The sequence below is a fragment of the Vanellus vanellus genome, assembly GCF_965231255.1.
Source record: "Vanellus vanellus genome assembly, chromosome: 15".
Taxonomy (NCBI): Eukaryota; Metazoa; Chordata; class Aves; order Charadriiformes; family Charadriidae; genus Vanellus; species Vanellus vanellus.
In genome coordinates, this window is record NC_138920.1 from 12,625,459 (window position 1) to 12,635,645 (window position 10,187).

The 10,187-nt window shown below is 48.0% G+C and overlaps 1 protein-coding gene across 1 annotated transcript; it reads left to right on the plus strand.

Annotated features, from left to right (window-relative positions):
- Window positions 1–6: 6 nt before the first annotated feature.
- SLC35H1 (solute carrier family 35 member H1) lies at window positions 7–4,974 on the plus strand (the record flags this gene model as incomplete). The annotated part of the gene is made up of 9 exons (XM_082490872.1): window positions 7–102; window positions 194–344; window positions 1,593–1,656; window positions 1,871–1,943; window positions 2,129–2,297; window positions 2,586–2,669; window positions 3,003–3,178; window positions 3,847–3,976; window positions 4,121–4,974. The coding sequence occupies 9 exons, from the start codon at window positions 7–9 to the stop codon at window positions 4,240–4,242; spliced, it is 1,065 nt and encodes a 354-aa protein (XP_082346998.1). The 3' UTR covers window positions 4,243–4,974.
- Window positions 4,975–10,187: the final 5,213 nt, after the last annotated feature.

Here is a 10,187-nt window from a genome sequence, read left to right on the forward strand (position 1 = left end):
GGCCGCATGGCGGCGGGCGGCGCGGCGCTGACGGCGCCGCTGGTGCTGCTCTACTACAGCTTCTCCATCGGCATCACCTTCTATAACAAGTGGCTGATGAAGGTGCGGGGCGGCGGGAGGGAGGGAGGGAGAGAGAGAGGGAAGGAGGGCGGCGGGGAGGCAGCATCAGTGACGGCGGCTGTCGGTCCCGCAGAGCTTCCCCTTCCCGCTGCTCGTCACCCTGCTGCACCTCCTCCTCATCTTCGGCCTCTCGGCCATCGCCCGCGCCCTGGCGCGCTGCCGTTCCGGCCGGCCGCGGGCCGCGCTCTCCTGGGCCGACTGCCTCCGCCGGGCGGCCCCCGCAGGTACGGCCGGGGCGCAGGGGAGGGCGGCGGGGCCGGGGGAGGTGCGGCGGGGCCGGGGGAGGTACGGCGGGGCGCTGGCGGGGCGCTAGCGGGGGCGGGGGGGGGGGACGGGGCCCGCGCCGCTATGGCCGTCGTGGCGGCCGCGTCCGAGCGCGGCTCTCGGGGTGGGCTTCGGGGCCGGAGAAGCGGGAGGCCTGCCGGGGCGGCGGGGGGGACGCGGCCCGAGCGGTTCCTCAGCAGCGGCGGGTGCTGGCGACGGCTGTGGCTTTAGACCGCGATGTCTTTACCGGCCGTGACAAAAAGTAGTTAGAACGGGGAGAGGCCGCGCTGAGTGCGTTTTTCTAAAGGAGCCACTGGCACACGCGAACATACAGCGAGAATCTTGCACGGTACCTCTGTCAGTTGTCTCTGCAAGTTGTTTTTTCTGTTTGACGTTGGTATGAAGCCATGCATTTATGTTATTCGGGGGCTTTCTCCGGTTGGAGCTTTGTCGTTATGATAGAGAAATTCATCGTACATGACATGCAAAACTGCTGTGGCTGAGGCCGGGGGGTGAAGCTCCTACTCGGAGCACAGAGCTCCGGAGCTACTTCAGAAGTTCTTCGGTTGTATCTTATGCTGTTTCGGTCATGGCCATGCTGCCTGCCACAGAGCAGCACCTGGGCGAAGATCTGCAGTGCCTTTGCCTAACATGCCACATAGTTTCTCGAAAAATGCTCTCTCCACACCTGTAGCAGTGCTGTTGTTCAGCGCAGCACCCACTGGATCAGTGAAACTGTTTCCTCTGGTAGGAAGTTTATATACAAGGGAGAATGGACTTTAGCAAGAGTTGCACCAGCCTTAAGGATTGTTGCCAGACTTGCTGCTTCAGGCTTCTTGCAGTGCCCCTCATACTTATCAGTTATCATGCTCAGATACATTCCAGCAAGACTTTGTGCAAACATGTGGTGGCTTTCAGTCACGGGGAGGGCAAGGGTTATTTCTGCGCTTTTGCATAGTGTGTGTTTAACGAGGGCTGTGCTGAGCCCAACTTCAAGCACAGGGAACAGGACAGAAATGTAAAGAGCTGAAGATATCTGAACTACGTCGGCACTGAAGAGTTAACCTGAGGAAAACATGTTTTATTTTTTTTCTGGGTCTCCTCTGCTCCCTGTGCTTGTGGTTGAGTAGCAGGGGTTGGGTTTTGTTTTGTTTTGTTTAATGTAGTGGATGAGAGTTAACGTCAGGATTTTTTCTTTGATTCTTTAGCTCTGTCAACTTCCCTGGATATTGGGCTGAGTAACTGGAGCTTCCTATACGTCACTGTCTCCCTGTGAGTACAAACACCATCTTCCCTGGGAACCCTCTGGTGGGGTTTACAAAGTGCTTTCTTGGGGTCCGTTTCTTGAATGGGTGCACGGTGTGGTGGGGCTGGCATGCAGGGTCTGTCACAGCTTGCTGTACGAGTGGGTGATCTGGTTCCTAATGCTACTTTTCTGGGAAGAACTACATTGGAGGAGACTGACAGTGTATTTTGGCCCTTACAGCTACACGATGACCAAATCATCTGCCATTATCTTCATCCTGCTTTTTTCACTGCTCTTCAAGCTGGAGGAAGTGGTAAGGGTCCCACGCAACGCTTTAGGGAGGGAGAAGTCCAGGCCCAGGGAAACAGGCAGTACGTGTACAAGAAACATATAAGCAGAGGAAGAATGCAACTATGTGGCTGAATCTGAAAGAGAGGAGGTGTCTGTCTCTCTTCAACTCCAGGGGTCTGTGGTGACTTTGTGTTTGCTCTCATCCAGAGGGTGGCATTGCTGCTGGTGGTTCTGCTCATCGCTGGGGGCCTCTTCATGTTCACCTACAAGTCCACACAGTTCAACGCACAGGGCTTTGTGCTGGTGCTGTGTGCTTCTTTCCTTGGGGGTATTCGCTGGACTCTCACACAGATCCTTATGCAGAAGGCTGAACTGGGTATGTAGGGTGTTAGGGAGTGGGGGGTGGTGCTGGGAAGGGGAAAGGGAACAAGGAGGTGGTAGACCTTGCTGCAGAAACAAAACATCTTGTGTGAGGGAGTGTTTGAAACCTGGGGCAGGGGTTGTCTGTTGATGGGTAATGAAGGTGGCTTGGTCTCTGCAGCAGCACAGGTGTGGGCATTACAAATAAGATGTGTGTCTAGGAATGGTACTAATAAAAGCTGTAGGAGCTATGTTATTCCCTGGCTTGTTGCTACCTGGTCTGTTATTGATTCTCCTCTTTCAGGGCTCCAGAACCCCATTGATATCATGTTTCACCTGCAGCCGCTCATGTTCCTGGGGCTCTTACCACTCTTTGCGGTGTTTGAGGGTGCGTGAGTTAATTAGAGAAAGCAGGGACAGCTTTATAGAGTGGTTGGGGAGATTGCTTAGCAGTTTGTTGTTTGCAATGATTCATTTAGATAAGTGACCAGCTATGAATTTGTATTACAAAGTAGTTAGAGACCTGGAATTATAAGGACCCAGCTATACCTTGTGCTGGTAGAACATTAAAGACTGCTTGCCACACTTGTGGAAGTAAGGGCCATGAAGAACTGGCTCCACATCCTCTTGGTGTTGGAATGTGAGCAGCCCACCCCCATCTTGTTGTGAGGAGTCCTGGGCATTGGGAAAGGTACTCTGCTACTCACTGTCTTGTTCCTAGGCCTGCCTTTGTCCGTATCAGAGAAGCTCTTCCGTTTCCATGAAGCAGGAATGCTGTTCTCTCTGGTAGGGAAGCTGTTCTTGGGTGGAATTCTTGCCTTTGGTCTAGGCTTTTCTGAGTTCCTCTTGGTTTCCAGAACATCTAGCCTCACCCTTTCCATTGCTGGCATTTTTAAGGTAAGGCATGGTTCCTGTGCTAATACTAGAAGGCAAGTACTGAGTTGTCCCTAATGGTCCTCATGTGGTGGGAACTTCCTTACAGCCTTAGAAATCATCTCCTGTTATTTTCGTTCTCCTTGCACAGGAGCTTGATGCTTTGCCTTGCACTCTCTGCAATGAAGTCCCTTGGTCCCTGACGGCAAGGGGCAGAGAGTAGTGGCTGTTTTGTAAAAAATACCGTTAAGGTCCAAAGTTTGGTGGGATCTGGAACTAAAACATGTGGGCCTTGTGAGGAGGGGTAAGAAGGGCATGCTCTTGCATCTGACCTGGATATGAACAAACAACTGGTTTTTGAGCTACCTTTAACCTAGTTTAGCACATTCTCCCCTCCTTTGAGGAATCCAGCACACCTGCTTTTGTAGCTGAATGGTGGCGTGAAATTTATCTGGTCCACAAGTCCCAGGATTCCCATGTAGCCAAGCTGTGCAGTCAGAGGACTTGAAATCCCACATCCCAGTTTAACAGGTCGTTCTGTTTCTAAAAACTGTAGAACCCTCTGCACACAGGAGAATGTGCTGATGGAAATTAGCAGCCTGCCATCTTGATCTAGGCTTGAGATATAGAATGTCTCATGCATATCTCCTCAGGTCCTGCCCTGCCACTTGTCATGTTTTTTGTTTCCACAGGAAATCTGCATTTTATTCCTCGCCACACGTTTGCTGGGAGACCGCCTCAGTCTCCTGAACTGGCTGGGCTTTGCTGTCTGTCTGTCAGGAATCTCCCTTCATGTCATTCTCAAAGCCATGAATTCCAAAGGTGATTCTGTTTTAAATCCCTTCCTCTGTCTCTGTAGGCATTCTCATAGCATCACTAGGAGCTGTGTCTAGTTCCAGCTCCTGGCCAGTGCCAGATTTGATGGGTACTAGCCAGTTTGTCACTAAATGGGCTGTCTGCATGCAGGTGAAAAAGCACTGAAGCTGCACAAAGAGGCCAGCTCAGACCCTGACCTGGAGCTGCTGCTGCGCCACACTGAACATGGTGCGGAGGAGGAAGAGGATGTTGAAACCCCACAACACCACTGACTGAACATGAAGCACAAAGGCCCCTGCTCTGTTCTTACCAAACCTGCCCGACAGCTATCTAGGAGGAAGGTCCAAGAGTCTCTTGTCTGTGACCACCCAAAGGAAAGCCAGGACCTGGTGGGAGAGTCCTGCTGTTCTGCTACAGCGTGGAGCTGTAGATGCTGCACAAGATGGCAATATCCCTTTCACAGAGAGCAAACTTGGAAGATGAGCCCCAGTTCAGTGGAAGTAGAATGGCATGGTGAGACTGGGAAATGCTATAGAAAGCTTATTAGGGAACCCTGAAGGCTGTACATTTAGAGTGTAGACCGTGAGCTGTAGAATGAGCGTGGACATGTCTGGACTGCAGGCAAAGTGGTTCAGGGATGATTGTAGTGTTTTTTAGGCTATGGCTTCAAAAGAGAAGGTAGATATACCTTCCTATACTTTGTCGTTCTGCTAAGTAGGAACTCCCATCTTGGTGGGAGCAGATGACTGTATGTATAAATCCATAGACTTGTCCCAGTGAGAAGGAGCCTTTGTGCCTGGTGACGTCTCATGTTCTGTGTGCGTAGTAAGGAGCGAATCAAATGCTGGTATTTGGGACCAATTGAACATAACCAAATGATGTTGGTTAGAGGAAGGACAGGGGTGCATGAGTACTTCTGGCTCTACAGGCCAAGGAGAGAGAGAGCAGTATCACAGGAGATCTAGCTTGAGCAATAAGCTTATCAGAAATATGTGGGTATTTGAGGGGGGGATATTTTGTTTTTTAAATAAACTGTTTTTCTGATTTCCTTTTGTCTGCATATTATGCACCTATGCTTCATCAAGCAGAGGTTATTTGTCTTCTGAACTCCTTTCCTTTTAGACCTGCGCTGACCTTGCTACTGCATGCCCGATTATTTTTGAGGCCTGGCACACAAAATACTTGCCCATGAACAGGATCCTTGATCTCTAAGACTAGGGGGATATTGCTGTAACCTGTCATATTTGTGCCAGCCAAGAAAACACACTGACTTGTCTTAGGATATGGTGTCTTGTTCATGCATGAAGGCAGACAACTTTTAGGATTGTGGTTTTCTGTAGGAACCTTATCTCTTTGCCTCATCGGATTGTATCAGTTAGTGCTGCAGCCTTGTCCAGGAAAGGGGAATGGTGCAGGATTTAAGAGGTGTCTTTTTCCTTTCTGCTAAGCCACAAGTGGCGTTGGGCAGGTGGCTGGTTTTTTGCATGGCAAAAAAGTTTTGTTCGATGCTAGCTTTGGAAGTTTTGGGAGTGGGAATAACTTGAGAGCACTTCCCAAAGGCATAACAGTGCAATCTTTCTCTTGAGAGGAGCTGGGTATTAAAGTCAACTTCGCATATTCTGTTTGAGAACATGAACCATTTTGACTAGACTCCGTTGATCCGGCTTCATAGTTTTCAGATAGAAAGTCTTTCTTGATGACTTTAATCAAGATCATGTCCTACAGAAACATTGGTTCTGAAGAATAAAACTTTCGTTAATAATGATCATCTTTAATAATGTTCTAATAGACACTGGTAACTTGCTTCAGAGCAGACAGCAGGTGGTGCAGCTACCTCGCATCAAGCTACCGAACCAGCAGTTCCAGGCCAGGCTGGCACACCAAGGGATCTTGTGCATCAAGTGGGATGCCTGGAGCTGAGAACGGTTTGGTCAGACCCTAGCTAGATTTACCAATAGCCGGGACTCGTGATGCTTGCAGCAGGAATCACCCTGTTTACCCTACCGATAGGCGTAAGCCCCGAGCACTAAATACTCTGTACTTGATGTGGGGCTGTGATGCTTTCTGCAAGTCATCTGTGTTTAGCAATACCACAGCTGCTCTTGGCATGTCACTTTCCAACCTCCTAGAAGTGAACCTTAGGCATCCTTCTACAGTGTAATTCTCAGGCTGGGATTTTGGGTCTGTGTTAATCCAAGGTAAAGGCAACTTTCTTCACAGGCCAGGATTTGCACCACATACGGTGATTGAAGATGAAATTTGATTGTGCTTGTGAACTGTAGAGCTCTGTAGCCTGTTGCTTCCAGTCTCGTTTCCTCTTTAAGATAGAGGGGATGCCCTAGAACCTAGTGTCCACACTTAGCATTTCCGATCTAGACACAACTTTTTGGCAATGAATATGACACTGTCATTCACTCCAGTGAAGTATGCTCAGAACAGTTTTTGGGTCAAGCAGTTGGTTCTGCACCCTTCCCTGGAGGGTTGCCAGCTGCTTGCTTCCAGTGAGGCTAGGTAGATGTCGGTTTCCTTGTTCAGTAAAATTTTGTTCTTTTCAGAGATTAAGATAAGAGGAACCTGGAAATAAGAATGTAAAAGTGACTACTGCTTCATGATTTTGCCACAGGTAGTCAGTCCACTTTGCTTGTGAGACTGACTGGGCATGGCATCATTCATTCGTCTTGGAAAGAATCCTATTCTAGTTCCTTCTAGTATCCAGATAGGAATGTCAGAGGATCTCTGTTGTATTCCTGCCCATGAATTTAAAAAGCCCTTATGCAGAGCTTGGTGATAATTAATACTTAATTTCTCCTTGAGATTCAGTGGAGGAAGAAGTTTTCCCCCAGCTTGATAAATCCAGGTAGAGATTTTGTGCAAGGAGGTTCATGGTATGGCACTTCTGTCACCAGCACACAGCAAGGAGGCCCCTAATCCAGCTCACGCTGAAGTAATTCTGCTGCTTCTCTGGGTCTGCAGTGCTAGGGTGGAAAGGTTTTTCACTCGGTGGCAGTTTGGGACTTGCTGAAGGTGCAAGGATTCCTGCCTGTGCCTCTAATCCACGAGGTCCTCTGCTTCTGGGAAAGCATTGCTGTTTTGCAGTCTTAATGTGACTATTCCTTGTGCAGTTCTCTGCAGGAACCTCACTGGGATAGCGTTGACTATGCTATGACTGCTTGTGTGCAGAACAGGCAGGACCCATACTTTTGCCACTCTTCTTTCCCTTCATCCCTCCAACACTTTACTTTCTATGTCCCAGCTTCTTTCAGGAGTAGTGCAGGAAGGAAGTTGCTTCTTAGCTCCCAGTAAGCACCCAGTAGCTGCTGTGGGGACCTCTTTACAATGTCTTGTCTGGCAGGACTACTGGCAGCAGCAGTGCTGTTACCAATATGAAGGCTTTATCTGGGACTCTGCTTTTATCCCCCAAATTCAATCAGAAGGTCGGGACTAGAGAAAATAGTGTCAAACAAATCAAATGTTAATTAGACTCCATGAAAATGTAGGGGGTTTTGACCAAGCACCTACTGTGTCCTGGACCCAAGAAATGGCATGGCTGAACAGTTAGCCGTGTCCCTAGTATCCCTCTTACTCCTGCTTCAGTGTATATAAAATGAAGGTGCTGCACCACCCCAGCAGATACGAATAGTCATGTTTAATACTTCTGCTCAGCATGGGAGATGCTTCTGCACAGGTTTATGGAGCAGAAGTGACAGGACTTGGGAATCCCTGGGGAGAGAATGCTTGAAGGGTTTCCAAAAACTGCAGTGATGCTTCCCGTCCTCTTAATTCCACCTTGTACTTTATCTTTTCATTCTACCCTGGGGATGGAGCTTAAGAGCTTGCAGGGGCAGGGACTTTGGGTCGTTGCCTTTGCACTTAGAGTCGGGATTTTAAATTATGATGTGCTTTTAAAATTAAAATGTAATTTTTTTTTCCTAAGGATTAATTTCTGCATTCTTTTCATAAAAAGAAAAGAGAGAGAATATACACTGACAATCTGATCTCCCTATTCTAGATGATTTAAGGAAAAAAAAATAGCAACTAGATCTCTGTATATATGTATGGTTTAGCTTTTTTGAGGTATGTTTGTCAATTAATGGTGTTGGGTACCAGATTAATTGCTAGGTACAGGTGATGAGTTCAATAGCAGATGTTCAGGAAGAAGAATGTAGAAAGGATAGTAGTCGCATCAAACATCTCATGATAAATTTCTCAGGTTGTAAGGGATAGCGTATGAGGAACTAGCAGCGAAGAGCTGTCCCTGAGAAACTGGCTGAGATATAGAACTTAGAATCAGCATATCCAAAGGATGTTTAGATGCTAAATAACTGTTCTGTTTGGAAAATCTGGGAACAGATATCCTGACAGGGAAGCTGAAGAAATTACACTTTCCTGTGTACCTGTGGGAGAGTAACTTAATATATACATGGCTTTTCTACAGTTTTGAAAGTCCTTTTTTGTCTGTTTTATGCTAGAACTACTCCTACCATTCAGATGAAATGGCATGTTGATTTAATAACATAATTTGGGATAGCCTCTTCCCCACTGGCTAAAGCTCCAGAGTGTTAGAATCACAAGGTCTAGATTCTGTCAGGCTTGCTAGAATAAGGTGGGAAGGGGCAGCTGTTTCACAGCATCTTCAGGACTCATTTGAGGCATGGGAGAAATTTGCATGATAACTCATAAGAGAGAGAAGGCACAAGCCCCTGGGTGGGCGTAATTGGAAAATGCAATTTATTCTTGACACCTGATAGCTTTGGGAGTCTTCTGGTGCTAGAGTCTTCAAGTCACCTTGCATATGATTTAGCCACTGAATCTCTGTTCCTTTAGCTTCTACTTGAACAGCTAGATCAAGGATTGTATGACAAGCGGAGGTTCATCTGCATACTGTCCTCAAGTCAGGTCTCTGTGAGGTGAAGGCTCATGGACTGGCCCAAACATGCCACAAAGAGGTAAGAATAGGCACTGTTCACCCTTCAGCACCTCATTCCATAAGTGACCAAAGCAGGAATGCTAATAAAACCATGTGCCCAGCAGGAGTGCTAAACACATGTACCCAGCTATACATTAAAGACACGGCCCTTTGGTTGAAGAGAGGATCTTCTTGGAGTTCTATGGGGAACGATGTAGCTTGACCAGCTTTGAAGGTCCACTGAAGCCTCTCTGTTGCAGCTGGGCGTTTTTTTAGCATCTGTGCATCAGCGTATTTGTCTGAGAAACAGTCCTGGATCTAAATTGCTTTCTCTAGCCTGGAACGTTCCTGCTGAGCTCTGTGTGCACCTACCTTCGTGGTGCTGTCACGCGCTCCCAGCCATGTGTGCAGGGGTAGCTGTAGATCTCTAATTTAAGAACAGAAATGCACCTCCTTCACTGGAGTTTCAGAGCTCCAGCATAGAAGTTTGCATTTAAAATCAGTGTAGCGTTGGGTATAAATGTCATTGCTGCAGGTGCCTGACTGAGGTTACCAAACAATAAGCAGCGAGCAGCTCTGCTTAAGTCTCTTCATCTTCCTGCCATTAACTGACCAAACAGAGGGGTCTTTTGCACTCTAAACTGTTGTTGAGTGCTTGGTGTTGCCTGGGAAACATAGAAGCAAAATGAAAGGATCCTATTGTTTGTGGGTTTATCTGGTGAGAGCCTTAACTTTGCAAGGGAGGGAACACAGTGTGTATGTTCCCCACTCCCCCTGTGCCAGTGTTGCTGTTCTTGGTCCAAGATCTGTTTGCTCTGCTTTTGTTCACCCGCATCTACTGTGTCGGTCTGCTCCACGTCACTCCTTCAGCGCTGGCAGGAGCACCGTGATGGAGCATGGGCAAATCCTGCAATTTGTGGTGAGCAGAACTCCCCACTCTTGGTGGCCTGAGACCAATTCTCCCTCACAAATTTCAAGGCTCTGATTAAAGGGGATGCAGAGGTGAGGCACAGAGATGACAAAATGGGGAAGCAGTATTGGTACTTTGGGGAAATGGTCAAAGATTGTCTTCAAAGCAGTGAGGCACAGCCATCCTGTTGGTGAGAGCTATCTTTCTCAGCTCTGTTCCCCTACCCATTGCACATCTGAACCTTCCAGAAGCACTTCTATTCCCTGCATTTGGAAAAGCAACAAGTTAGGGATAGAGTGTCTGTGATGAATGCTTTCCTATCACTTTCTGACCTTCCCTGCTGCTTGTTCCACTCTGCTTTTACTTCCACTCACTGCTGTGTCTGCAAGGCTCCTCTGTGC